This window comes from Saccostrea echinata, unplaced genomic scaffold (assembly GCF_033153115.1).
Source record: "Saccostrea echinata isolate AGI-Se365-2 ecotype Australia unplaced genomic scaffold, CSIRO_AGI_Sech_v1 ptg000030l, whole genome shotgun sequence".
In the NCBI taxonomy this organism is placed as follows: Eukaryota; Metazoa; Mollusca; class Bivalvia; order Ostreida; family Ostreidae; genus Saccostrea; species Saccostrea echinata.
In genome coordinates, this window is record NW_026889779.1 from 19,118,865 (window position 1) to 19,145,503 (window position 26,639).

Sequence of the window (26,639 nt, forward strand, 5' to 3'; positions counted from 1 at the left end):
CATGCATGCACGTACGCGCGCGTGCAATGTGTTTAATGACCAATATACTTAATATAGCCGTAACTTTTATATTTTTTGATGAAAAGCTTTGATATTAAGAATATACAGATATATTAAAAGTGTAGACAGGATGATGTGGCCATCATGCACATGCATGCACATGCGCGCGCGTGCAATGTGTTTAATGACCAATATACTTAATATAGCCGTAACTTTTATATTTTTTGATGAAAAGCTTTGATACTAAGAATAAACAGACATATTATAAGTGTAGACAAAATGGCATGGTCATTATGAACATGCATACAGGTGCGCGTGCGCGCAATGCTAAGATGACCAATATACTTGATATAGCCGGAACTTATATATTTTTTGATGAAATGTTTTGATACTGAGAATATAAAGATGCATTTATAGTATAGACGGAATGACATGGTCAACCTGCACATGCATGCACGTGCGCGCGCGTGAAATGCGTTAAATGACCAATATACTTAATTGCCTTATTTAATGAAGCTTACAGGAAATAAGACACCAAAAGGGAGTTGGGGAGCGTTTGGGGAACATCTGTAACGGTCCCCGTTACAATTAATACTAGTTTTATTTTCTGTTCCACGTTGTCTCTTCAATTAACGTTATCATTATAATATATATATATATAAGATATAAAGAAAGAAGTGTAATGCTACTTAAATTAGTTAAAGCCAAAAACATCGTATACTTTTCTCCTAATTTTGTTGAAATACAATCAATTTCAGTATGCTCTGTTGAATATTTTTCTTATTGCTTTACATCTTTTTTCTTTTCTTTTAGAGTCACCTTTCTATGTTTATTTTTTACTGCTTTATTTCATTACTTATTGAGTGCACAACAGGATTCGTAGGTAGGTTTTGTAATTTAACATGTCCTTCAGACTATTACGGTCAGAAATGTTAAAAAAAATGTGATTGTAAGAGTGAGAATGATTACTGCCATCATGTGTTGGGCTGTGTACCCAAGTCAAATATCTCTCGCAACGAAACAGAAGAGTACAGTGGCACTACAGTTTTGGATATGCAGACATTCTTAACAGAAAAACACACATCTTCAGCTGGAAATATGGAGAAATGTAGTGTTACAGGGTTAGGTAAGCAAAAATCAATATATTGATAATAATCATTATTAATAATAATCAATTGAAATGTGGTCTAATTTTACATGCAAAATCGATCAAAGTTTGGTTATACGTATACCTAAAATGTCTTCTTTGGTATGCTTTTAAATGCATTGCATGCTCACATCATAATCAGAATAAAGCTACTTTAAAAAGCGTTCCATCTTATCATTTATTCCAAAAATGTAAAAACGGAATTTTCACCGAATCGATTATCTAACCCATATGACTTTAAAAGGTATTTCTTTTAAAAATGCTGAATCTTTTTTGTTTTATTGTTATTTTTTATTAATAATTTCAAGTACAGGTATATAAATTATAGTTACAAATATACCTTATGCTTTAATTTTGATATCTTATTATCTCTAGGTAATGGAGATTTTTTCAATGGCATACCTTTCATACTTTTGGCTGGGATTCCAAGCTTTGTGTTACTTTCCACAGTGTCTTTCTTTGTCTTTTCCTCTACTGGTCCGTTTTGATCAAGATAAAAAAAGAACTTTGAACTTTATCTAAGATAAAAGTTCCATACACATTCCATTCTGTATAATTGTAAAACAATTCTGTATATATTTTAGCAAGAGGAGGAGAACAAGAAGAATGAGATCAAATGTTAAAAGATTTAGGCTTCTTTAAAAAAATGTTCCAAACTAAAAAAAAAAGCAAACTCAAAAGTCTTACAATTAATTTAACCCAGAGAACTCTTAGTCAGTAAACATTAATTTTCCTCATTGTTCCTCATTGCTTTTCTTGGCCGTGAAAAAAAAAACTTGCTTATATATCTATGTGCTGTTGTTTTTTTTTTAATTTCGTTCGTAGGTTTACTTTGTATTATTATGTTAACTTAATTGATTTCTTTGTTCTACTTAACTGATTTTCGACTATTAAAAGTAATTGATTAATAATTCTTTGAATGCACATAAAACCTTTCCTTCCCGAAATGCATATATTATTTTCTTGGTTCAAAGTCCATCTTTGAAAAATTTTTCTTTTAATTAACATTTAAAGCTAGTATTGGAAAAAGCATTCTGTATCTAGGTTTAAGTGTGTACTGAGTATATATGTCTGTTTCTCAAAATGTGTTTATAAATGTATTACTTATAGCAAAAATCAAAACTAAGAACGAAGTGTTTCTTTCTTTGTTAACATTTTTTTCATAGCGAAAAATTGTCCTCACATTTTGGAAAATATAATTACAGCGATACATTAGAATAAGAAAGCATAAAAAGAAAGAAATTATTTTGTTCCTCCGCCTTCTTCTGACCTTGCTACTCACTGCATTTTAATTTTTTTCAAGTTTGCTCTTCTATCACATTGCCTTTTTACTTACAGTTGTCTATTCTTGCGTTGTCAGGTCAACATAACCAAAATCCTATTTATGGTGTGGATGAAGAAAATGTTGCTGATCACTCAGAGGCTGGACCTAATGAGACACTGAATGACATAGGAAATTCGGATTACAGCACTCTCAGCTTAATTGTGAACAGAGAAAATGTTAATATTTGGCGTTCATCTCAAAGGACGACATTTGGTGATAACCCTTATGGCTTCCAAATCAATGGAAGAATATTTGAAGAAGAGCCTGTGTTGTCAAATATGTCAGATGAAGTATTATCTACAGAGGAACTCTACAATGACTTACACAGAGGCGTGCTCGTATAGTAAAAATATGCCATTTAGACAATATTCGGAAAAAAAAAACAATTTGACTTAATGACCATAACTGAACAGGAGAAATTACATGCTGAAAACGACGATAGGCCGTACTCATTGGCATGCCCTAGATAAAGAACATAGATTAAGAGTGTAGTCTCAATAGAAACAAAATGATTTTTTTAGCTAATTGGAGCATACATTCACGTCACAGAGTTCTAAAAGCTTCACTTGTGTTGGCACAAGACTGAATGTTGAAAGCTACTCACTGTCGTTGTTCTGTATCCGTTAAAACTTTGTTTGAGTGGATGCAATGGAAATGTTTCCTTGGACTTATCGATATCATGAATTTACTTTCATGCACTTCATTTCAAAGTTGTTTTCTAACTATTTCGCATAAGAGCATGTCTACTATTTTTCCGCAATATACAGAATTACTCATATTAAACATAATTAAGACTTAGACAAGTATTACAATAAATGTAAATGTACATTTTATAAAACTATACTCCAGTTTACAAAATACTTAGAAGTTGAATTGACCGAGTCATGAAATGTTTACTATTGCAAAGTGTCAACTTTAATAGATACATAAAATGTTCAATCATTTAATTAGAAAAATGTTAGGAGTGTAAGGAAATATCAGTAATAAGGAAGAAAGAAAAACCAATTATATGTCAATTATTCCACTTCCCTATTTACGATTAAAGCTGATAAAAGTGTGTCTGGTGGCGGTTAAATTTTGTAATACGATTTATTACATATCGAATATAGTCAAGTATCACGTTCAACGTTTTTCATTAAGATTGCATTTAGAAATATGAATTGTCTAATTAAGTAATTGAACTACATAAAAAAAATAATAAAATATGACATACACGTATTATTGTTATCACGTGATACCCCATGTTTACAACAAAAAGCCCATGGGCCACATCGCTCACCTGAGCACTGTGGCTAGGAAAAAAGCAGAAATTAGTTCAGTATAAAAAGTATAAATGCATAGGTGGTCCCGACCTACCCCTAAAAAGGGGGGGGGGGGGTATGATTTGAACAAACTTGAATCTACACTAAGGATGCTTACACATTTTTTTTTTGCCGAATTGTAGCTTTTTTCCTATAAGTTTGAACTTTCATTGTGGCCCCACCCTATCCCCAAGGTCATGATTTGAACAAATCTGAATCTACACTACCTACCTGAAGATGCTTCCATATAACTAATCGTGGCTTTGCTGTTCTTGAGAAGAAGATTTTCAAAAAGATTTTCTTTGTATTCCTATGTATAACCTAGCTCGTCCATTGTGGCCCCACCCTACCTTTTTGAAGTGGGGATTATGATTTGAACAAACTGGAATCTACACTACCTAGGATGCTTCCAAATAGATAAAGACCTCCCCTGGGGCAGATTTGAACAAACTGGAATTTACACTACCTGAGGATGCTTCCATAAAAGTATGACAAATCATGACTTTGCTGTTCTTGAGAAGAAGACTTTTAAAGATTTTTCCTATATATTCCTATGTAAAGCTTTGCTCGTCCATTGTGGCCCCACCCTACCCCCTGGGGGTGTCATGATTTGAACAAACTTGAATCAACACTACCTGAGGATGACTTCACATAAGTTTCATCTTTCCTGGCCTAGTGGTTCATGAGGGTAACGACATGGTGTTTAAACTGGAATAAACACTTCAAAAACTGACCAATTACCCCAAGATCTCAATTAGTAGAGCCATAATTACCCCTCAATCAGCTTAAATTACATAAATTATTTTCGACTAACCGATTACAAAGTTTCTAACCGATTGTATTGACTTTCATATAAAGGTGTATTTCCGAGAAAAAAAAAAGATGTTTTCTCTACATAGAAATATAAGAAAAGTTGTCCATGTACATTTTATAGGATTTAATAAGGGAGAAGTAACAAGAAGTGACCAAAAAATATTAAATATAAGATAATAGGACGAGTAAATTCTGGCATTTTCAATCTTTAAGTCGTTTATATCTCCTCGATGAGGAGGAACAGGAACAGCAACATATCACCAGTAAACACAGGAGCAAACAAGATGCAGTACTAGTAAACATTCCCACAATTATTCCAAATTTTGCAGATGTGCTGAAGTCCGTCCATTTTGCAAGCAGTCCTGAAAAATATGTATTTTTCAACAGTATATATTAAAATAATTCATTTGAAATTAGGAAATTTTACTTAAATCAATAACATCAAAAACGTAGGACTTTTCAATACTTTATACAACCATTCCCCACCATAAATTTAAGTCCAGGCTTTTTAATAATATAGACAGCTGCTTTTTTAATAAAAATGGAACTCATAAATTTACTTGTCGTTGGTCGTTTGCAAAAATGTTGTTAAGAACATTTTGATCGACACACAAGTACTCTGAAGTAGATATTAAAAAAAGTGATTGAGTTTCTGATTGACAATATCTATGTATTTTTGGAGATCTGGTCTTCCAACAATCTGTCGAAATTCCAATGGTTAAATTGCCCCCCGTTATTAAAAGACCTATTTTTGTACTTATATGAAACAGAATTTATTCAAAATCTTAAACATGAAAAGAAGAAAACACTTGCTGTGGCCTTAAAAGCTTCAACTTGACATTTAGATATATCGACCACGTATTATCAATAAAGAATAGTTACTTCCATTCATATATCGACTCGATATATCCCAGTGAACTTTAAATAAAAGATACCACAGAGTCTGACACATCTGTTTTATATTTGGATATTTTACTTAAAAAAGACGTTTATGGTAACCTAACAACAAAACTTTAAGATAAACGTGATTTCAACTTTTCTATCATCAACTTTCCTTACTTATGTAGCAATATACCCTGATCACCAGTTGATTCAATTCGCTAGAGCATGCTCCATTTACGAAAAATTTATAAAACGAAGCAAACTATTGTCAAACAAGGGTATCAATAGTCTCGTTTAAAGCACCATTTCGCAAGTTCTATGGTCGATACAATGACCTTGTCAGCAAATACAATCTCTCATTAAGTCGAATGCTGACTGACGTTTTTCATACTTATTGTTAGGCCATTATTTAAACAATTGTCTACGGATTTTTCCGCTTACCCAATCATGACAATGAGTACACAGCGGGTGTAACCGGTCGACATGGTGTGCTTACTCCTCCATGGCTCCTGATCCCACCTCTGCTGTTTTTGGAGGTCCGTGTTTGCTCTGATACCAATTTATATTGTTTCAAGAGACGTTGAGCTTGATTATTGTTCGTTATTTCCATATTTCATACATGGTTTCTTATTCATAATAATTAGGAATTATATATTTTGAATTAATATTAGTAAAAATCAGAAGCAATTTTTTAATCGTTATATTCTAACATTTCTGGTATATGATCTTCGTACTTTCGATAATTAGCACTTCATCATTATATACGTTGTTGTAATTGCTATCACATGTGAGCGACTTTATAAAAAGTACATAATGTTCTGGCATGTTGCAACTTCCGCAGTGTATCGAAATAATTTTCAGGATAAACATAGAGCATCGATATTGACTGAAAAATATCACTGTAAATCCATTATGTCACTCCTATGTACCGTCTTGCAAAATTAGTAATGAAAATTAATGGATTTATGTATTGTTTCTTCGTTTTGCTTTATTCAATTGGTTCATCAGACGCATTGACTGGGGACAACGTATGTTTATATACAACTGACAGGTAATTAATCTGAACAATCACTCATTACATAAAAAAACCCCATCCTTTTTATGATGATACATTTCTGTTTTCTTGTTTTGTAGAGGTAATGAAACTACATGTTGTCTTAACTTTGAAGAAAGAGATAACATGTGTGTTGGTATGTTAGAGATATGTTTAAATATTCTTCATCGGATATAGTGTTTAAAAAATGTTTAACGCTATAATGTAAATTTTTGAATACAACAATTCCTTTTTTCTGAATGGGTTCTTAAATATGACTACTTTATTTCTGTTCAAAATGGTGCTTATTTTATTTTACAAATTTATTTTTCTAATTACTAAAACGTTAAATAAGTGTTGCCTTATACAGTTTAAAGATAAGTTCTATGATTATCTATATTCTTTTTGTTATCTATATAATTAAATTACACGCACAATAGTAGCTGTGCACTAATTGTGATCCTTTATTAGACGACCTGTTTTTGTATTCCAATGAAGCAGAATTTATTCAAAAACTTTTACATGAGAAGTAGGAAAGACTTTCTGTGGCCTTCAACTCGACATTTAGATATATCGACGACGTATTATCAATTACCAATTATTATAGTCACTTCCATTCAGATATCGACTCCATATATCCTAGTGAACATGAAATAAAAGACAATACGGAGTCTGCCACATCTGTTTGGATGTTTTACTATGTTTATGTTTTTAGACAATAAAGGCCAACTAACAACAAAATTTTATAACAAACAAGAAACTTTTCCATCGTCAACTTTCCTTATTTATGTAGTAATATTCCGATGTCAACTGCATATGGTGTATACGTCTCCCAACTTATTCGATTCTCAAGAGAATGCTCCAACTACGATCAATTTTTGAACCGAGGCAGGCTACTGACAGATAAAATGATGTTACAGGGATTTCAACAATCTCGTGTATAGTCAACATTTCATAACTTCTATGGTCGTTATAATGACCTCTCTAGCAAGTATTTCCTATCATTGGGTCGTATTTTGGCTGACGTGTATCATAACAATTCTTATGTGTTTGTTTTTATACTGAATTTTGTTACGGAACCTGATCAATACAAAGGGCTCACGGCGGGTGTGACCGGTCAACAGGAGATACCTACTCCTCTTAGGCACCTGATCCCACCTCTGGAATTTGCAGAGGTCCGTGTTTTTTGCTCACATACATGTATTGTTTATATATTTTTTGAGATCGGTTTTGTTCGTTATCTTCACCTTTTTCATTTATATTTCATGTTATACTTATGTCATATTATCGCAAATTATTAGTTATTTCCGTTGAGTATTAATTAATTTTTCTTTATTAAAACCAATTGTATAATTTGGAAATGTCTTATATGTGAAAGAATTTTAAAGACGCTATCTATATCTTTTTGATTGTGTATGTTGTTGGTATATAGTTTTTCAACATTGTATTGTCAAAGATAACTTTGTAAGCATGTTTAATTGTTTCATGGTTGGGGAATGTGGACAATATGTATTTAGGAAATGAATAATGGGTTGAATAGAAATTAACAAAAGATACATGCGCAATGAAATAAATAGCCTCAATTAAAACATCAAAGAGCCATTGTTCTCTATTATCAATTAGATCAAGACTTGAACCATTATGACCAAGTATATGACAACTTGAGAGGTGTACTCATTGTCATTGTGCCATTTGTGATTTTTGCCTGTTCACTCTTCTTTTTTGGAATTATCTACAGGTAAAAACTATTTTTATTTTGTTTTCACGAGAATCTAAAATATAAATTTAACCAAATGAAAATATACATTCTTTCTTGTTACAGCAAATGTTGTTTCAAAAAAGAAGAAGTGAAAGGTAAACTTATGGCTATTTTTTTCATTCTATTTTCATGGCAATTTGATTTAAACTGACCAGATCCCAGCTGTTGATATGAAATACAAATTTCAAAGTACTTATGCCTCTCTTAAAGGCTTTAAAAGACTTTGTTGAAAATGCCTATTGTTTTCGTTATGTTTATTTTTTATTTTTTTTTCTTTATCAAATATCAAACCGGTCTCCATAGCATAGAAAAGGGGCCCTCGTTTCGTGATCGGGAGAATTTTGTTTCCGACACCGAGTCAAACTTTAGACGTATAACATAGGTAGTGGTTGTTCCTTCGCCAAGCACCCGTCACTAGAAGTGAAAATCACAGTCTTTCGAAAATGATCTTAAAAATAATGTAGGTCCCGTATTATGGTAGGCGTTTGCACAATAAATATTCATCACTGCTCAATGGACCTGAGTGTCGAGTATAGGTCTAAATTTGAAGTTCTTCACCTGTATTTCGTGAGTCTCATGGGATGTTACACAACAATTATTAATTAAATCATTCAATCTGCTTTCAAGAATGAAATATTCTGCTTGTATTATGGATTGAAATAATTTAAAATTAATCTTCAGATTCCATATTGCTAAGGTTTCAGGATTTACCATTATAGGCTTCTGGGGCTTTTAGTAATGTCACTTCCGGTTATTAAATTAAAATCACTATAAATTAATGAAATCCAAATATATTGCTTTCGCAATACGGAAAAGGTGAAGATAGCGATTAATTGGTCTAGAAAAAACTACAATTAATACAAGTCTGTGAACAGGGCATACTGACATGGATCAACGGAAATTCAAGAGGAGGGATCAGGTGCCTTGGATGAGTAAGCATCCCTTAGGTGTTTGTTATTTGTAAATGAAATCTCAGTTATCTGACTCTCTTAACAGTTCTGATCGAAACTAAAAATGTGTCCAGTGAGTTAATTATATTTTTCAAGTATTTTCAAGAGAGACTGGACAACTCAAACTACCAACTTTCATTAACTCTCTAACAGTATACATACCTCCGGTTTTATAAAATTTAAATATAAACCACTATCTTCAATATTGAAACTTTGGATAAGTGTGCTGATTTTCTCTTCATGAATAAGAGTAGAAAGTTTTTCAAAGAACAAGGTTCACTTAGGGTCTTTTTCGGCCCTGTGAATTTCTAAAAAATCAGAACTGCTCAGTTTTAGTTGAAAATATGTTAAATTTCACTTGAACCCTTGGTGACTGCATATCAATTAAAAATGACGTATTTTTCTCTCTAGTCCATGTATTATGATGTCATGAATTTCGTCATTTTCCTCAAATCTTGAAAATGTCTTTAAAAGTGGCCAAAAATGTAAGCTGTTTTTGAATATTTTGTATAGCCCCCAACCTCTGATCTAAAATGTTTAATCATATAATGAAAGAACTGTTTCAGAAAATTCTAATCCATGAAAAAATATTTGGATCGCAGGGTGGGCTCGTATTTTAATTATTAGTTGAAGATGCTCAAATTCACTCATTTTCTTTAAATTTCAAGAACATTGAAGTTTCACAAAGTTAGTTTTTCAATACTTGGACTCTCGGGGAAAATATTTTTATTGGAAATGAAAGCACTAAGTCTCTGCGTTATATTGATGTTCGAAATGGGACATTAGGACTTGGTCAGTTAATTGGTATATGGACAGGGCTATTTTATGGAGTTGGTGAACCTACCTCTTTCTTCAAAGCATGAGGCATATAAAGACTCGAAAAAAAAATTGAAAAGAACTAAAATCTTGCAATTGATTTTAATAGTTCAGTAAGGTCCTTTCAGGATATTTCATTTCTAGAGCAGACCGTGGCAGTGCCTCACATAAAAAGTCTGAAAATCTTAAAGACCAAAAAAAGAAAAGAAAAAAAGTAGAAACGTTGCATTCAATATGAGAAATAAGTAAAAGGAAGGTTGGGAATTTTCTTTGTTAATCTGATCTATGTGTCATAGATGAAGTAAATCATATCGTGTTATATTCGGGGATTTCTGCTTGTTCATTTGGAAAAAAGGTTATTAAGCATATAACTTACATAATTTTAAAAGTGAAATTTCAAAGAGTCACCTGTTTTAATTTATTTCTGACAAAAAAATTCAATATGCTTCGATTTTGAGTCGGAAGCATAAGGGGAATTTGCTTGAAACTGATATTTGAAAATAATATCGTTTTTTTTTTTCAAAGTTGGTGTTCATAATGCTTTAGACATTACCGAGGAAGGTAACAGAGATAACAGTTCTCAAAATAATGAAGATACGTCTGTGGATCCACTCTACGGCACCTATGAAGATCCTTGTTACAGTACATTAACACTGAGGGTAAACTATTCCAGTTATCGAGAGGGATCATCTGAAGAGTTTTATCCTTACGACTTTATGTATGAAGGAGAGAGAAATGTGGCCAGAGTACAAGAAAAGAGCGAAAATAATTTTTATTTGGAGAAAGAAAGTGTACAAACACGTATGAGCTCAACTCAAAGACTGTATGAAAACCCCTGGGAAAAGGATTATAATAACTCGCTTTTGCGTCACTCTTCACAAAGGCGGCTTGACCTCATGCCAGTTGATGAATCTCACAGTGCTTTACAGGGAAAAGAATATGGACCGTACGAGCTTGCATCTAGCAACTAAATGGAAAAGTTTGATTGACTATATAAGAAATAAATGTAAATAATGGAAATTTTATCTTCATTGACCATCTCCATTTAAACCTAACATAATAAACAGATGCATCAAGAAGCATTTAAGGAATACATTTGTTATCACTTGACTCATAATAGAACATTGTACATTTGTTTCAAATAATTTTTTTGATAAAAATCTAAAACAGAAGGGAACTCTCTTGAGTTCTAACTCTCTCATTGGACTCTCTTGACTTAAGTTGATATGAAGTATACGAAAAATTTCAGCTTACTCAAATGATAATACTGTGTCGAACCCACCGCACCCAACCTCACTCCATGAAAAAATCTCAGGTCGTTGGTCTTTTTGTGTATGGGCACTTCCCTTTATTTCTTTTTCTTACTGATTGTAAAATTGTTTTTTAGTTGATAGATCTTTTAAGGGTAATGTGAACTCTACCAAGAAAAATCCTGTATCCGCCAAGGTAAATCTTATATGGATATGCTGATTTTCAGAGAGATGTTAGGAAAGTTTATTATGAAAATAATAGACGTTAAGGACGTTAATTTGATATAGAAATTAAAAAGAAACTATGTATTTAATATCCTTCAAAACACTGAAAAGGCGGGTTTGCGCCTCGGGGAATAGTCGCTGTCTTGGGGGACGATAAACTTGCTATTGTCCTCATAGCCAGTAAATAGCTGTATACTATATACTTATACTATAAATTTTAATGCCGAGGACACTGCATGTGCATAGTGCTAAATTAATATGGACTGTCATCAAATAGGCTTTAACTGACTATACACACAGTACAAAGTAATCAGTAAAACGTCATTTGTGAAATATTTTAAAAATGATATTTTATTACTACTTTTCACCCAGAAAGTTTATTGGTGAGTGGGAGGAAATTATCGAATCTCTCCTCTTTGAAAAAAGTAAATAACAGAAGAAGGAGGGATCATTGGATCACGAAGCTTCAGATAAAGTTAAAATTGAGGAGAAAAAAAACATTAAGGCAAATTTGTTTTAATTTCGTTGATTCTAAAATGCAGTGTATTGTGTAACTGACATATAATCATAAAATGTACATGTACTATTTACTGATTCCTTTGAATACAAAAAGTTCTACTTAAAAGCATATACGTGTAACCATTTATACTTTTTTATGACTGAAAACGAAATATTTCATTTATAGAATTTATAAACATTCGCTGAATATATGGACACTTCGAAGTCTGTCACTTAAGTACGATCGGAACCATTGTAAAGTTATTGCATCAAAATTATAACATTGTAGCTTTTTAAGAAGAATTTCATGATTTACTAGGTCAAATGCCTTACTGAAGTCGAGAAAGACAGTGCCAACAAGTATGCCTTGGTCCATTTCATATAACCATTTATCTGTAATTTTTGTTAGGGCTGTTTGACATGAGTGCAGTTCTCTGAAACCTGATTGAGATTCTATTAAAAGATCATAGTCTGAATATAGAGATCGTATATATTTTGCCACGTGTTTTTCTATAATTTTTGATAATGTCGGTAAAATAGAAATGGGTCTGTAGTTATTTGGATCTAGTTTGTTTCCCTTTATAAAGACTGGTGTAACTTTGGCAAGTTTAAAACTTTTCGGAAAAATACCAGGGGCTCGTTTCTCAAAAAGGCCTACGACCGGGCGTAAGCTTAGTCCGGACTAAGTCAGTGACTAAACCCAAAAATCAGACTAAGCAGCGTTTCACAAAAAGGCGCAGACTTAGTCGAGACTAAAGTTAAGCTTAAATCTACGCCTGCTCATGAGTAGGCGTAAGTTCTTAGTCTGTACACAACTTGAAAAAAGTGGCAAGTGTTTTGATCATAAAGAGATAAAAGAATAATTATTTTGTACGTATACGATATAATACCCAATATACCTATTCATGTACATATATGATATGCGAAAAATATGTGAAATTTTCAATATTACGTAAATATTAGGTAAATAGAAATAAGTAAAAATCCAGCAAGGATGCAGACTTTTTTCCATAAAAAAGGTTTGATGACCTGGAAATTTGTAAGTAAGAATTTTGAATTGTGAAACTGGGTAAGATATTTAAGAAGTGCCCGAGTTTTAACAAAAAAAAAAAAAAAAAAAAAAAAAAAAAAAAAAAAAAAAAAAAAAAAAGGCACGCGTAGTTTAGGGGTGGGGGCTGCAACCCTCCCGGTTTTTCAGTAATGGTGTTTTCTGTTAAAAATTAAGTTGTAATTTAGGCTGACCTACACTTTCAGTATTTGTTTTCTCATACTGTCAAAGTTTGCTGAATATTTTGGCTAATCAATTACCTACCCCCTTCCCCATCTCCCCCACACACTAATAATTTTTAATTTTTGAAATGGATAATGTTTTTGAAAAAAAAATCCTGAAACAATATACATTTAATATATTTTCGATAATAAGAAATATTCGGTAATTATGCCATCAATTAAGTTAATGCACCTTTTACCTTGATTTCCCCATTAAATAAATATAAAATTTATAGAACAGAAAAATATGAATTTGTAAAATGTTCCAGTAATTAATTATCTTGCCCGTAATACTGTTTTTCCCCCTATTTCAAAGTATGAACTGTCATGGCGTTTAAGAAGTGCAGATGGGTCTATTTTTTTAAAATAGGTACTTGTTTTTAATTAATTTACAATCTATCGTACTTTTCTCAGAGGAATTTTTTTGAGAGTGTCTTTTAATCGATTTTTGAACAGATAAACACTTTATATTACTTGCATTTGAAAAGAAAGTGGTCAATAACGTGTTAAAAATGTTTTTATATTGTAAATGAGAAACAGAGTTTCAAATTTGCTGTCATTTACTGCATTTTATAAATCCTCTTTTCCCATAAATCGCATATATACTCATAAAAAATATCAAGAAGAATAAATTTTGCTTATCTAAAATATTTATGAATATGAAAACCATGACTTGTTAATATCTTTAAATCTAGATAAATCTTCAGCCAGAATAATCAATTCAAACTGAATTAGATTTCTTGGCATTCAAGCTGCAACATGTATTAAATATATGCATTACACTTTGGACATACATGTACAGTATAACATTGATATCGATATGATAATTTACACAGTCCATGTAAAAATACGCATATACAACATTTCCATTAGCACATGCATTCTCAATAAAATTTTGCAAAAGCTTAATTAGTTTTTAATCAATTTATTGTAATCAATATTACAAGCAAGCAATCTAATATTTTTATAAATTTCTGAAATATTTTCATTTATTTCCAGTCGGGATCAGATTTATTTAGATCGGGAAAGGTACAAATTTCAACATCACCATCTTTTTCTTTTAAGAGATTAATTCAATAATTAATCAACATTTTACAGGTGATTGAAAATTTGACTTATAAGTCTAAGTAGTTTGTTTCATGATCCTGGGGCCCGTTACGAAATTATAAATTCAATACAACTGATAAATTTTCAAAAATCTCTTATTATCCATGTTTTGATAATATATGATTTCATAATTGTTAAATTTTCCACAGATCCGTAGAACGCGGTGGGGCCAGGGGGCCCCGGCCTTCCACTTTTTCTGAGTGTAGTATTTTGCTATATTTAATTTTCCTTCAGATGCTGGTTGCCCCCCCCCCCCCCCTCCTCCCCACACACTGTAAGGTCGAGCACTGGCAAATTCCATAATTCTATGACTTGGACAGTTGATTACATGTAGCTTTTGACTTGGCAAATTCCATGACGTGGAGAGTTAATTGGGTTTTTTGACTTGGACAGTTAATGAAGTTTTTTTGCCACATTAATTTGGGAGATCCCCCTACACCCGCAACCCCCCACCTTTTGGTAGTTTGGGATTTTTGGTGGGCTTGTCAGATTTTTTGGGGAGGGGGTTCTCCCCCCACTTTTGAAACCGTTGCTACGAACCTGTTCCAGGCCTTTCCCACTATATTTATTTTAATGTAAACATAAGTGAAAAGACAATATGACTTATTTCAAAGGAAAATTACTTCAGTGAAATTCTTCATGCTTATTGAATTCCAATTTTTTGCAAGTGCATGTGCTATGTACATCGTTTGGGTTTTAATGTACGATTGTATATCGAAATATCACAATCGAGTACATGCACGTTTATGTTTTTCTATTGTAATTTGTACGTATATAGATTTTTTGAAATTTATCTGAGCATACAAAGATATTTATTTAATTTTAATGCTTTGACCTTGAAAATACGGATAGGTTTGCGTAATATATCTGTTTGAAAGATGTTGAAAAGCGAAAAACATGCACGCGTGCTCATGCTTTCCGTGTCCCGTGCCTTACTTCTGTATTTAGATTTAAGTTTGATATTAATTTGATCCGCCACTTGTAGTCTCTAAACCAAATAAAATACGATCTGCGCATGCTTAGTACTTAACGGAGAGGTCTTAGTCTTAGGCCTAGTCTTACGCCGCTTTCTGAAACGCGATTTAGGCCCGTCTAAATTTTGGCGTAACTTACTTAGTCGGACTAACTTAGGCCCAAATCTACGTCTTTTTGAGAAACGAGCCCCAGATGTAATACTAGCATTTATTATATGGGTCAAGGGTTTATTATTTGTGCAGTAAGTTTTAATAGACGTGGACCAATGGTATCTACACCTGATGATTTACTAACATCTAGCTTATTAAGTAAGGAAAGCACTTCAACGGGACTTATAAGCCGGATACCAAACATTTCTTTACCCAATTTAGACTGTACAAAATTCAAAAGCCACACTCCTCTTTATTTACTCCTTCAAGGAGTTTAGCAGAGACATTTGAAAAATGAGAATTAAACATCTCTACAATTTTCTGTGTATCCTCTTTAACCTTATTATTTTGTGCCAGTGTGGTCGGAATATAATTTTGAAGTCCAGGCTTTCTGAAATTATAGACAGCTGCTTTTTCAATAATAATGGAAGTCGTAAATATACTTACCTTGCCATTGGTCATTCTGATTGTACACACAAGTACTCTGGAGTTGATATTAAAAAAAGATCCTTGAGTTTCTGATTGACAAAGTTTTTAGAGATCAGGTCTTCCAACAATATTTTGGAATTCCCATGGGTACCAATTGCACCCCGTTATTAGCAGACCTATTTTTGTATTCATATGATACAGACTTTATTCAAAAACTTCTACATGAGAAGAAAAAAACACTTGCTGTGGCCTTCAACTTTACATTTCGATATATCGACGACGTATTATCAATTAACAATAGTTACTTCCATTCATATGTCGACTCGATATATCCCAGTGAGCTTGAAATAAAAGATACTACAGAGTCTGACGCATCTGTTTCATATTTAGATATTTTACTAGAACAAGAGGCCGAAGGGCCTTAATGGTACATAACTAAGTACAATACAACAATTTAGAGGATCCATAAACTGATAAATGAAGCTTTGTTGCCCAAAAGCAAGAAAAATAGTATGATTAGCATCAACAAAATAATTGGTCTAGTATCTATCTGTCCCCGATTTATCACTCTTCCCATGCAGACTATTAACAAAATGTCTATTTTTTAACCCCATATTATTACTTCTCACATTAGCCTCTCTTGGCCTTTGAAGAACATTTAAAAAGATAAGTTATTTTTGTCTCATTTTTATTCATCTATTATTTCCAAGTCTACCTGATTATTAAAATATTGAAAGTACTTTTGTATTATACAAAAATATTCTTGCATAATGCTCGTATTCTATTGACTTTTCAAATACATTGTTTACAGTGATTAATTATCAAAGGTGAATGGCAGAGGGGAATAACTTTGCTCAGCAGAATACAAGTTAATATAGCCCTGGCCAGGATCAGAACACTTGACTAAATGGTCCAGGTGTTCGAAATTCTTGAAAATACCTTTGCATATTAGAACTTTTACTCTGTTTGCCTACAATATGCCCAGAAGCATAGAAGATTTTCAAAGAACTGCATTTTCACTATATTATTAAATAAATAAAGCCCCATCCTTATACCAGAAGATCTGACCCAGGAGCCATGAACTCACAATTCTGGAAGAAGAACCCTTGCTCATCATAACTATACACTTGTTTCTTTGCTTAATAACCAGAAGTAGAAAAATATTTTGAAAAAAATTATGCATTTTTACTATATTATCAATAGTCATCCCCCCTCTTCACCAGAACCCCTGACCCAGGGGCCATGAATTTTAGAATTTTGGGAGAGACATTCTTCATTGTCATAACCATGCACTTCCTTTGTTTGAATAATAACCAAGAGTAGAGAAGAAGAATTTGAAAGAATTTATGCATTTTCCCTATATAATCAATAGAGCCCCGCCCTAACACCAGAACCCTTGACCCTGGGGCCATGAAATTCACAATTTTGGAAGAGGCAACCATGCTCATCATAACTATATGCATGTTCTTAGTTTATTTAATCTCCAGGAGCAGAGAAGAAGATTTTCAAAGAATATATGCATTATCACTATACATGTATAATCAATAGAGCCCCGCCCTAACACCAGAGTCCTTGACCCTGGGGCCATGAAATTCATGATTTTGGAAGAAGCACTCTTGCTTATCATAACTTTGTACTTCGTTACTGTATTTGATACCCAGGAACAGAGAAGAAGATTTTCAATGAATTAATGCATTTTCACTATATAATCAATAGAGCCCTACCCTAACATTAGAACTCCTGACCCTGGGGCCATGAAATTCATGATTTTGGAAAATGCACTCTTGCTCATCATAACTTTGTACTTAGTTACTTTATTTAATACCCAGGAGCAGAGAAGAAGATTTTCAAAGATATAATTCATTTTCACTATATAATCAATAAAGGCCTGCCCTAACACCAGAACCCTTGACCCTGGGGCCATGAAATTAAAAATGTCGGAATAGGCACTCTTGCTCATCATAATTATGTACTTAGTTTCTTTATTTAATACCCAGGAGCAGAGAAGAAGATTTTCAATGAATTAATGCATTTTCACTATATAATTGTAATCAATAGAGCCCCGCCCTAACACCAGAACCCTTGACCCTGGGGCCATGAAATTCACAATTTTGGAAGAGGCGCTCTTGCTCATCATAACTATGTACTTAGTTACTTTATTTAATACCCAGGGTATCGTTTCACAAAAGCATCATAAATTACGTACTACTTAGCGAGTTACGACGAACTTAAGTAGTAACTACGTACTACGTTAAGACCGGTTCACGAAAGGTACTTAGAACTGTCGTAAATATGCGCAACTTACGAAGTACGTAAATATACCGGAAGTAAAAAAAAAATGGCAGACGAAACTATTTCTAAAATAAAGAAAGAGAGAAAGAAGAATTTTACGGCGCAGGAAGTAGAGACCCTGGTAGAAGAGGTGGAGAAACAAAAGGACATTCTGTTCGCACCACATTAGGACGTGAATACCAACCAGAGGAAGAACCAATGTTGGAAAAACATTTGTTCCTTGTGTGTATAACATTTATCTAACATTTTATGCTTTGTTTACTAATTCATAATATTAATGTAAAATTTATCCACAAATTTAAATATTTCATTACATAGGTCAATATTTACACGAAGTTGAAAAACATTATCCCTGATGCCCCCCTCATATTAGGTATTTATGTTCGAGTTTCCTCGAAACGTCAAAAAAGGTTACAAGTCAGCATCTCTGACAATAACAATACTTCCAAAACTGTAAATTATCATGCCACAGTTTGTGATTTATCTTTCAAGAATTCATCGGAATGAATAGATTTTGGGTATGTGAAACAGTTTATAGCATTTTTCAAATCGATGATTATTCTATCTAGATCTACACTGCGGTGTAATGAGAAAGTAATAAAACATCAGAATGAAGAGCTCAAATTGAAGTAATTGAATATCATATAAATTAGCAATCATGTCCATTATATGATAAAGGGACTCACGAAAGAGAAGAAAACGATTACTTACTCGAACCAATGATAAATGAAATCGTCTGCATGTTTACCTTTTGAGCTTGACCTTGACACTGTGAGAATCCCTTATGAATATATAAAAAATGACAATATATTTGGGTTTTTAGTCCTAATTATTTGCCTTTCAGGCACAGCACACTTTGACACCTTACATAAGGTACAAGGAGTCAGAATGATTTTATTTTTAATTTTCATAAAATCCAGACCCATATGATCTTTTTCTCAATGACTCTTCAACTGATAATGCAGTGGTGGATCAAATTTTTGCTTACAATGACTGGATTTGAAAAGGAAACACTTCTTTTTTAAATTGAATGCAAAGTAAAAGTTATATCATAAGTTGCTATTAATATTTTTGTCCAACTTTACCATGACATGAAGTATGAGAGAGAGAGAAAGAGAGAGAGAGTCGTGATTTAAAATTTATTTCCTAGTCTGTACTAAGATTCTTTAAATGTTATTGGTATCAGTTGGAATGTAATTTAATAAATCGCAAGTAGCATCGTTTTGGAAAAGTTGAGACAGAGTTATAAATGGTAGGCTAAAAAGAAAAGAAATGATTTTGACAAGCCGAAAAAAGGGGGGGGGGGCACTATCATATTTGCAACAAAAAGCTGTGGATGGGGTGTCCACTTCCATACTTAATTAACAGCTAAAGGCTATTGTTAATTTAAAGTTTTAGAATTCAATCCATTCCTGACTACATGTATGAACTTCGGGTCTGAATTAGTGAAAATGATATTGAAATGTCAATATTTCTTTTAAGAGACTTTTGACAAGGAGCATCCCCGAATTGAAAAGTGTTGAATATCAGTGTTTATATGTGGATTAGCATATTATATTCAATTTCCATTTATTTTGATAAATCACGAAATTATGTTTCTTCGGTAAGGTACATGTAATTAAGGTCCGTTAGGAACCGGAAGGGCACGGGGCCATGTCTCTTCCCAATAATTTTACCAGTGAATACTGCACCGAAGAAAATCTATGATAATGTAAATTTAACTTTCTAATTTGAAATTCATTTTCAATCCACCTTTGCTACTCTGAAACGCAGAGTGTAAGTGATTGATCCAGAGGACAAATAATGACAATTTCGGAATATACGGTAAAACACGGTTAAAGCGAATGGGGGGGGGGGGCTAGATCTTACAAAGAAAAGCTGGGAAGTTTTTGAGTTTGGACAAAACCTCCCCCTTCTCGTTTTTCCTTGTAAACCATTTTTCAGTGAAGAAGGAAAAAAAAATTCTTGGCATCCTAGAAATAAATAATACAACGCATTATATTTTGTGAACGCATGAATGGAAATAATTTATAAGTTAAAAAAAAACATCAAGTATTTTGCTAGGTTTCCCAATAATAATTTTTTTTTATATTAGAAGTTTCTTTGGCTCTGACTTAAATTTCTTAAACCTATTGTTGACCTATTGACTTTTTTCATAAATCAGAATAAACAGCATCGGTATCCAGGAGAGGACATCCGCTGAGATTATTAAAAAGTGGAGAGATATTTCATCTCAAACTAAAAAGAAGGAGGCCCAGTACAGAAGGGAACTTGCGAGAACCGGCAGTGGACCTGCTCCTGCTCCGATCAACTCCTCAGACATCAGTCAGAAGGTATAGCATATGAATTTATGTACACCGAATAATTGTAATCTTAACCACTACAATGTAGCTTAAATGTACTGCACAATTGATCTCTAATTATTAATTTCAGGTTGTTGCAATAATAGGCAAAACATCAGTAGAAGGTGTAGAAGGCGGGTTTGATACGGATGATGTTAATGGCGAGTTCACATTTATATTGATTTCATGCACTTAAAATCTTACTACCGTTAACCTTGTTAATGAAAAAAGTCATGTAAATTATAAATATTTAATTTGTATTTCAGAGGTCGATCTCTTTAAAGTGGAGGATGTATATGGCTCTCCCCTCCGATGGAATCTACATCCGAGCGAGCTGCCGTCCCAACACCATTTCAATCCCCAGGTCCATCTTCTGGTGAGCAAGCCGCCACCCCAACACTTCCAGAGGCTCCAGATCACGAGAAGCAGCTTCAACCAACCAAAACGTATGGGTATTTCTGGAGGGGAAATTGAAACTGATATGAATTTAAATAGCCTTTGTATTCATGTAAAGGTCTGTGAACTAAAACTTTATAGGAAAAAAAGCAATTTAAAGCGGAAGAGGTCGGTGGAGGACGTTTATGACCTTCAATGCCAGGTTCTGGAACAGGAGCTGGAGAAGAACAAGCTGGAGATAGAGAAAGCTCGACTCCAGATTAATATCTTAAAGTCATTACAGGAAAGGGTTGCAGCTGGGGGAAAGTGATCCTTTGATGGAGTTGTTCTCCACCTTGAGTCGCTGACTGAGAGAGCAAGAGAGAGAGAATGTGTTTTAATATTTAATATTACTGAGAGAGAGAGAGAGAGAGAGAGTTTATTGTTGTTTGCCATATTAAATTATTAGTATTTATTAATTAATGTTACGCTGAATTATTCAAATACTTTACCAAAAGTAATTATACATGCATTTAATTACTTTTTTGTCTTTCTCATTTCTAATTAAGTAAAATATGAATAGTACAAACACATCTATGTGAATTATTTTATTGATGTATATAGGACGTTACCTTTGTAAATTGTTGTCTTATCAATTGTTCTCTGGTTGTTTTGCCGTCATTGATAGGTCCCTGGTAAGTTACCTCGTCTTAAGCTTCAACTAGTTCTTCTTCAGGTTCCTCAAAAACTGGAATTCGCTTGTCAATACAGATGTTACGGAGTTGACAGCACACGTATATAATCTTGCAGCATTTTGCTCGTGTGTACTCAAGAGCTCCGCCTGTTTTGTGGAGACACCTGTAAACAATTATATGCGTATCTCTCTTGTATTTTTTCTGGTGTGCACAAAGATCAACGTACATTTGAAATTAGCTGCAGATCTGTAGCTCGCTGGTCTGAAAAAATTGGGATAGATGACCAGAGAGCTACAGTGCCACCACCCATAGAAAAAAAATATATATATTTATTGCGCACAAAAAGTTGCGCTCGGTTCTGGATTAATTTTTCCGAATTCTTATTTCGACTGCACAAAAACTTAATTTCAAAAAGTTCCTTAGACCTCTATTAAATAATTACGTAGTTGACATCTGCACGAAGTGCGTTAGACCGAATTATTTTGCCACCAAAAATGGCAGTATAAATAGACGAAATTTTCTATGGTCTCAATTTTATGCCCAGGAATTCTTTAATAACGGTTACCAGGAATGTTTTGTTGTGGAAACAGTAAAAAAAATATGTAAAGAAGATTAGTAATATTTTGGGATGGAGGTTTGAAAAACACGAAGAAATAAATCGAGAAATAGCGCTCATTTTTGTGCGCAATAAATATACTTTTTTCAGTGGGTGGCACTTTAGCTCTCTTGTCTGTCATTTTTTTTTCCGGAGAGCTACAGTTCTGCAGCTAATTTGAACTGGGTTACCTGAAGTGGGATTTTAGCACTCCAAAGGCCTGTTCAACCACCACACGAGTTCTCCTGTGAGACCCATTATACCGATCTTCTCCTCTGGAATTTGGATTACTAACTGGTGTCATGATCCATGGCCTTAGAGGGTACCCAGAATCTCCTAAGATCCTTCCATTCATTTGTCCATTTTCAAATTTCTGCGCAATCGAACAATTGGCCCATCATGAGTTGATCCTGGCCATTTACTAACAATGCTCAAAAATCTATTAGAGAAGAAACCAAAGTTGCATATTGTTCGTCGCTTTATAATTAAAAATAATACTGCTAAGCTGCACCAGTTTTTTAAGGAGGGAGGGAAAGGGGATAATTCAGTACTTTAAAATATGTTGTCGCAAGTCTTTGTGCAAATCGTTTATTTCTTTGTTGTTATATTTATCATTAGAATAATATGAAGTATATTTGTACAAAAATGAAACTTATTCAAATAGTTCAATTAATTTCCGCGTAGAGCAAGCTGTGTTTAAGGTGAAGTCGCAGCCCTCTTGTACTTTAAAAAAAATTGCTGATTTTAAAACAAAAGACCTCGTATTCACGTTGTGAAGCTAGAATTTGTTTAATAAATTTTCGACAAAAATAGTTTATAAAACCACTCGCTAAAATGTATTCATTTATTCATTGCCACACACACAATAAATTAAGGGATATACATGTACGTATTAATTTATTAACTAATTTTAGAAAAAAAAATGATTTAAACATATCGGCGAGGGGTGGGGGGGTGGGGTGGGGGGTGGGGGTCGGAAAAGGGGCTACGGTATTCATTGAAAACATTCACCAATTCTGAAAGTAAAATTAAATATTTACCACCCCCCTCCAAAAAAAAGAGATAAATAGAGAATGTAAACACATGAATCGAATCATTTCTTCTAGATACTTAAGTCGCCACTGCCTGCTGCTGTCATCCAACAGTACTTATTCAAAACTTAACGTGAATTCACTTAATTGCATCAAAGTTTTATTTATCTTTTACTATTTTAAGATTAAAGGTATTTATACCACTTTATCTTTTAAAAATTGAATTAAAAAATAAATTTAAGAAACTCTTTTTCAATGGAATATGCCAAAATGACAACATATGTTGTTTCTTTCCAAACCTTTCCGTTTTGTTTGTTAAAAAATACATGTTTAACATATTTACTTCATGTCATAATCAGCTATTGCCTGGACGCTGATCGAGTGATATCCTTTTCTGCAGACGTACAAATGCTCATCTGTTACAGGTATGTGAGTCCCGTCGATGGCGCCAAGGACATTAGGGAAACCAGCGATTGCATGGAAACCAACCTTCGTCCTGGTTGTCTCGGCATCACCAGTCGGAAACTTTATGATGTTCAGTGTCCGACACAAGACATTGATAACCTCGTCGATAGACCTAATCAAAATTTTATATAATATAAATTTATTTTAAGGGCATATTAAAAGTTTGCCCTCTCTCGATCGATCGAAAAAATGGACCGACTTAAAATTTTTTAAACCTTCCCAGGAAACGATTGTTTTTTATTCATTACAAAATATAATCATCCCGTCAACACTTTTATTTTAGCTTTATCTTCGTAAGTTTTTCCTACCTTTATCCTTACCTTAACCTTTATCTATCTTTTTTTTTATCCTGAGTTGGAGAGGGCAAGTAAACATTTTTTAAGAAGATCTAATGAAATTTGGATTACTAGTAACACATCATGAAAATAAATTTTATCATCCTTGTATTTAACAACCTGCAAACAGATGGCTTGGATATCCCCAGAGTGTCTCCAATCATTCTATACTGGGAGCCAGAAGCAAGAAATCTTAATGCAGCAAACACTTGCAAAGAATCTGGAAGACTTCGAGATCTTTTGGTTGGTCTCTCTAAACGTTCTTGGACTATATCAATAATACTAATGATGGTCCTTCTGTCCAACCGGTAACGATGGATAATATCCATATCGTCGTATGCGTCTAGGGGATTCTGCCTGTCCCTGAACACGCGCTGTCTGCGTAAATTTCGACGCACCTGTTCGTCCGCAACTCTCATGAACGCCGCCATCTTTGGATACTAACGTAACGACGTAATTTTACGTCACCTCCAAGGTGACGTAAAGTTACGTCGTAACGTACGACGCAACGTGAATTAAGAAGCTTTCGTGAAACGCCGAAATTTAGCTACGTACTACTTACGTCGCACTTACGTACTACGTACAATTTACGATGCTTTTGTGAAACGATACCCAGGAGCAGAGAAGAAGATTTTCAATGAATTAATGCATTTTCACTATATAATCAATAGAGCCCCACCCTAACATCAGAACTCCTGATCCTGGGGCCATGAAATTCATAATTTTGGAAGAGGCGCTCTTGCCCATCATAACTTTGTACTTAGTTACTTTATTTAATACCCAGGAGCAGAGAAGAAGATTTTCAAAGAATTAATGCATTTTCACTATATACATGTAATCAATAGAGCCCCGCCCTAACACCAGAATCCTTGACCCTGGGGCCATTAAATTCACAATTTTGGAAGAAGCAACCATGCTCATCTTAACTATGTACTTAGTTATTTTATTTAATCTCCAGGAGCAGAGAAGATTTTCAAAGAATATATGCATTATCACTATATAATCAATAGAGCCCCGCCCTAACACCTGAACCCCTAACCCAGGGGCCATGAAATTCATAATTTTGGAAGAGGCACTCTTGCTCATCATAATTATGTACTTAGTTACTTTATTTAATACCCAGGAGCAGAGAAGAAGATTTTCAATGAATTAATGCATTTTCACTATATAATCAATAGAGCCCTACCCTAACATCAGAACTCCTGACGCTGGGGCCATGAAATTCATGATTTTGGAAGAGGCACTCTTGAGTGCCGGGTAAAGATCTAAATGTGAAGTCCTTCTAGATGAAGTCCCGATATATTCTGTCAGTGCATCGCATTACATCGAAAAAGATTGGCGAAGCATGTCTGCTCAAACAACGAATTCCTTTTAAAAGTATTCCTGAAGGAAAGTAAGTCTAAAGCAAACTGATAAGCCCTATATAAATTGTTACATCGGTCAAGATATTTGCTTTTGAAATTAAATACAATTTCGTGGTGCATATGCTTTATCACTATGTTCAGATCTGTTGGAAAAAAATGAATTAAGGAAATTACTCTTTGACCTTTAAAACGTAAAAACGTATACTAGCAAAACAGTGTTCATAGTGTTTATGCGCTGCTGAAGAAAACAAAACAAGGAGAAAACGGAAAGCACTAAAACAGAGTTGAGATGTAAGAAAATGCACTGATTATACTTGTCAGTGCATTGTCATTAAGTACAAAACTACGCTCCTTTTCATTTTTATAACGAGAAAAATATCTGAAGTCTGTAGATTACAACCCCTGTGGATTTCTTTATTGAAAAAAAGAAAGTTGGCTAGAATGCAAAAAATTATATATTTCCTATGCATGATCTGTAGAAGTTAACGTAAAGATGGACATAAAACTCAAGATCTACATATACAAAATATGTGAGAATAGACTATAACCACTGTAAAAAGAAAGCAATATGAGGTCAATTTCCTGACTTTCTGATAAAACAGACTAACATTCAAGCCAGGAAATTAAGAAGGAGGAAATCTAGCTCTAATACAGTTTTGAAGTAATAACCTCCTCGAATCAAGGAAAAGACATGCTGTGCACAGAGTTTAGGAGAAAATCTGAGGTCGAATTCCAAAAACTAAATAAAAACGTGAAAAGAAAGGGTTGAAGCTTCATCACTGATAAAATATAGTTCTTCACAGTATCCTTTTACATCATATAAAATCACACTGACAAAACAGAAATGCAAAACATACATGTATTTAAACATGATAGGTCGGGTTTCTATATCGAGTGCAAATTCAGTGTTTATTTTTCGTGTATTGGACCAAGAAACTCAAAGGTTAGTACGGGTATAAAGAAAATTATTTAAAATAAAAATACTGGTGAAAAACTGATAGTAAAAACAAGGCTATCAACAGTGCAATGAATTAATTTGCTAGAGTTACCAAGTATTCCAGACTTGACTTCTATTTAAATCAAATTTTTACAAAGAAATATATGATTTTCTTTTAAAGTTTTCTTCTTAAAAGCAGCAAGGATGAAATTTATTAAATATAACGTTGATTCACCTAGTTCTGAAACATTGGAAAAATATTTGAAGCTCTACCGTTAAAT

The 26,639-nt window shown here is 33.5% G+C and overlaps 1 protein-coding gene, 1 long non-coding RNA gene and 1 pseudogene across 2 annotated transcripts; 1 reads left to right on the forward strand and 2 right to left on the reverse strand.

Annotated features, from left to right (window-relative positions):
• The first annotated feature begins 17,993 nt into the window (after window positions 1–17,993).
• On the forward strand, window positions 17,994–21,267 carry LOC133196496 (nuclear apoptosis-inducing factor 1-like; annotated as a pseudogene).
• Window positions 20,915–22,618, reverse strand: LOC133196497 (uncharacterized). Its single transcript, XR_009722364.1, has 3 exons — window positions 22,418–22,618; window positions 21,569–21,794; window positions 20,915–21,019 (listed from the first exon to the last, which is right to left on the reverse strand). It is a non-coding gene; the product is annotated as an uncharacterized LOC133196497 (long non-coding RNA).
• A 978-nt stretch (window positions 22,619–23,596) lies between these two features.
• Window positions 23,597–24,488, reverse strand: LOC133196907 (putative nuclease HARBI1). Its single transcript, XM_061332754.1, has 2 exons — window positions 24,178–24,488; window positions 23,597–23,834 (listed from the first exon to the last, which is right to left on the reverse strand). Exons 1-2 carry the CDS (start codon window positions 24,486–24,488, stop codon window positions 23,597–23,599), a joined length of 549 nt encoding a protein of 182 aa, XP_061188738.1.
• Window positions 24,489–26,639: the final 2,151 nt, after the last annotated feature.